The 4,135-nt window shown below is 34.8% G+C and overlaps 1 protein-coding gene across 1 annotated transcript; it reads left to right on the plus strand.

The window, feature by feature from the left end:
- The first annotated feature begins 248 nt into the window (after positions 1 to 248).
- On the plus strand, positions 249 to 3,738 carry LOC149223876 (protein LURP-one-related 15-like). The gene is made up of 3 exons (XM_089383423.1): positions 249 to 1,460; positions 3,079 to 3,300; positions 3,405 to 3,738. Exons 1-3 carry the CDS (start codon positions 1,149 to 1,151, stop codon positions 3,528 to 3,530), a joined length of 660 nt encoding a protein of 219 aa, XP_089239549.1. The 5' UTR covers positions 249 to 1,148; the 3' UTR covers positions 3,531 to 3,738.
- The last annotated feature ends 397 nt before the right edge of the window (positions 3,739 to 4,135 follow it).

A 4,135-nucleotide genomic window follows, 5' to 3' on the forward strand; every position in this document is an offset into this window, starting at 1 on the left:
TAATTCAAAAGCTTTATAAAATAGAATCCAATATATTACTTCCAACACACATTTTATCCTACGCGGAGATGCAGGGCACTGTATGCAGCTCTACAATGTCTCTTCGAAAAACTTTCCACATGGGATTTCCAGCATATTCTTTCCTTTGAACTTTCAAATCTCGCGTTTCTATGTGTTTGCTGCAATCTCTTTTTTAAGAAGAAAAGAAAACTTTCGCAGTATTAAAACTTACCGTTATAATGACTAGTTTATTCTAATGGTCGAGAGAACAATACCTTCCGTACCCGATTTATGCAATTTCATTTTCATATGACCGATTCATTCAAATTCACTGGAATCTGATTTTTAGTGTGATCATTGAATGTGTTTGTCAAGTCCGACGTATGTTCGATGTTTCAAACAAACTCAAATGGGTTACAATTAACCAGTGGGCGCCGGGACTTTGAGACAGGCTAGAAATATGCTTTCGGAATTCGAGAAGGATTCTCTGATGAACAGCTGGTTCTTACTCCATTACACCCTGTATCTTGAATTCACTGCATTCAGCAACAAGGAATAATAGCTTTTAGTCCAAATCCAATTCTAACTTGAATTCACTGCATTCAAAAATGAAAGAATAATACCTTTTAGTACCAGTCCACGTCTCTTCCGAGATCGAGTGGGACAGACTGAGGGCTCCTGTATGTAATCATTTGTATAAAATATCGAACATCTATTGCATCAGAGTGGAAAGGAGTTTAAATTTATTTGTCCAAATCAACCTTAAGGAAATTTGGGGCTGAAAGCATGGGCAGATTTGACGTTTTGATGCCCTAGAATCGAAGACATCTATAGTATCAGAGCGGAAAGGAGTTTAAATTTATTTGTCCAAATCAATCTTAAGGAAATTTGGGGCTGAAAGCATGGGCAGATTTGAAGTTTTGATGCCCTAGAATCGAATATGGTACTGGGACAAGTTTTCATGTTCTTGCACTCGCCGCAAAGAAATTAAATCATTATTAAGATTCCTGTCTATCTCTGGACTTGATTGCATTCCCCCATATATATACGCACAGGCACACGATTCGAGGCCTTCAACTCGGGAATTGAGCTTTGAAGAAGCGGAGGAGGAACCGAGTAAGCCCTATAATCAGATAGACTCTTTGAAAATGTTCAAATGGAAGCGTGAGAAAGAGCAGCACGCAGCGTCCAAGTCTGGACTGCCGGAAGAAGATCAGCTGGCGGTTCCCAAGACTGGAACTCTGCCGGTTGTCGGCTCGCAATTCTGTACACCGTATCATACGCTCGTGTTTACTGTGCAGAGGAAGAAGCGCAACAAAACTTGTAGCGGGGCCGATCTGGTGATCAGTGACTCCGATGGCCAGTTGATTGCCAGGGTAGACGGTAGAGAATGCAGCCTGCGCGACAAACGAGTCGTGCGCAACGCTTCGGGAGAGCCCCTTGTTACTCTGAGACGGAAGGTATGCAGTGAAAGGCCTACTTTAAAGAAGTTTTTTTTTCGAGCAACAGTGATCTTTTGTTATTTAAAATTCATTTTAAATGTAAAAATTCCTTGAAAACTTCAAATTTTGCAGATTCAACCAATTAAACGGATGATTCTTGAATTCAAATTTTGCAGATTCAACCAATTAAACTTATGATTCTTATTTCTGAAAAGGACAAAATTGTTCAGAGAAAGTGCTCAGAGTCATTTATTTTATTAGTTAGAAATGACATTTTTAGGAAAGTGGTTTTACAGTTTGTAAATCTACTCATCAACAAAAAGATATTAATGGAAAGGGTCATGCCAAGAGGTTGCCTTGGTTGTCTTTAACTCAAGGCATGTCTACTTTTAAACCATAAGTTAATAACAATATACCAGGCATGTTTACTTTTAAACCATAAAATAAATCATGGTGTGCATATTTTAGGCTTGTTTTTAATTAATATGTAATTGTTATATTTTTAACTTAAAACAAGTTTATTGGTAAATTATAAAATAATAATTTTTTTTTGAGTAAATTATGATGTACATGATTTATGTGTGTTCATGCTTTATTTATTTATTATTATTATTTTTATAGTATTGTTTTTAAGGTCGAGACAGTCGGCTTTCTCGCATCCCAACCGTGTTCGATTCTCACTATTCTTGCACTGCGTTGCAGCTTATATTGTAACATCGTGATTGTATACGGTTTGATTGTGATTGATGTAAATATTGTATATAATGTACACTAAAGATAATACATGCTTCTTCAGGGGCTAGCCCCAATTTTAAAAAAAGATCCCTAACTTTTAGAAAAAAGTGATGATTGCAAATACCTGCACATTGTATGTTGAGTTTAAAACAAATATAGAGAAGCACCAAATCTTTGTTTGGTTGAGAGGAAATGGAATTGAGAGAGAACAAAATACGAAATAACACATCAAATAACCCGCTGCTAATAATAGATTTACTATTCTTTGTCCAAAGGTAAATTATAATGAAGTGTTTATATATTTAATAGTAAGCTACATTACATTGGAATATCATAAGCGAAAATATGCATTATCAAAAGTTAGAACCAGTAAATTGACCTTACTATTAATCAAATTAACTTGAATTACCTTATAGTAAATAAGCTGAAACATCTTAATAATTTTGATTTATCAAAGTTATAAATTTTTTATTAATTAAAGTTCTCTACAATAATTTAATTGAGTGTAATAATTATTATGTTCTTTATTAAGATTTAATTGAGTGTAATAATTATTATGTTCTTTATTAAGATTTAATTTTATTAGGATTTAATTCTTGCAAGTGATATATTGAGTTCCTGATAACTCCAAATCTTAAAAATAAATCCTACAGGGTCTTCTCAAACTAATATATAAAGTTCATATTATAATGATTCCATTGAGTTCATATAATAATGGTTTGGAATCTTGAGAAAATAAAAACACAACCACCTCCCCTCTCACAACAACAACCACAAATCTTAATTTTAAAACTCATGCTGATTTGCTATGAATTATACACAAAAGACCAAATTATAGTGTATGTCTGTGAAAACTTGAGACTGTAACAGTATATATTGTGTATTTGGTTGAGAGTTGCAGCTTGTGAGCATCAACCACAAATGGGAAGCATTTCGTGGGGAGAAGACGGATCCAGCCAGAATGTTGTTCAGCGCGAGGACATCATCTGTGCTGCAGCTGAAAACCTCAGTGAATGTTTACATGCCGTATAATACTGAGGAGGAACAGTGGAATTTTAAAGTGAAAGGTGACTACTTAGAGCGATCGTCTGTATTCTACTATGGTGCTCGGACTATTGCAGAGGTAATTCAATAAACTCAGAATCCTGTAACATAAAATTCTTTCACTCTCTTCATTGCTCTGTAATTTTATTATGAGAACTGATGTTGGTATTTTTGTTAATGAAGCTGAGCCGGAAACGGTCAGAAAACAAAGAGCTACTGGAAAAGGATATTTTTCTCGTCAAAGTACATCCTGGAGTTGATTACTTATTTATAATTTCCTTGGTGGTTGTTCTGGATGAGATCAGCTGAGCTCGTTCGTCATATTAATAAATCAATGACAGCAAACATTAGTTTTCAAATGTTTCTGAAAATTTCCTTCATGCCATTGTTGGGTCATGTATATCTGAATCTTTACTGTGCAGTGGGTGTGAACCACTGTGATCTTAGCCTGAGTATTTGGGTGTGAACCACTGTTAGTTATCTTGCAATTTTTTGCTTATATAATTGTTACTGTTAATGATCTTGCAATTTTTTGCTTACTATTTTGCTAAAATTTGAAACAAAGCCTTCATATTACTCTGCAGAGAAATTTGTCCAAAGTATATTAACAAAGCTCTCCTTGTTGCAGGCCTCCATGGGATAAATTCAATACTATTTTTGAATCTACTAACTATAACCACAGATATTGTGATGTTCGGTGATATAGTATCGTTCATGGCTGGAGTGGAAGTAACCATAAACGAAAGAGTTGCCATGACAACCACTGTGATCATAGCCTGAGTATTTGGGTGTGAACCACTGTTAATTATCTTGCAATTTTTTGCTTACTATTTTGCTAAAATTTGAAACACAGCCTTCATATTACTCTGCAGAGAAATTTGTCCAAAGTATATTATCAAAGCTCTCCTTATTGC

This window comes from Pinus tabuliformis, chromosome Q, assembly GCF_031772625.1.
Source record: "Pinus tabuliformis cultivar Carrire ecotype Pingquan chromosome Q, CPIR1, whole genome shotgun sequence".
Taxonomy (NCBI): domain Eukaryota; kingdom Viridiplantae; phylum Streptophyta; class Pinopsida; order Pinales; family Pinaceae; genus Pinus; species Pinus tabuliformis.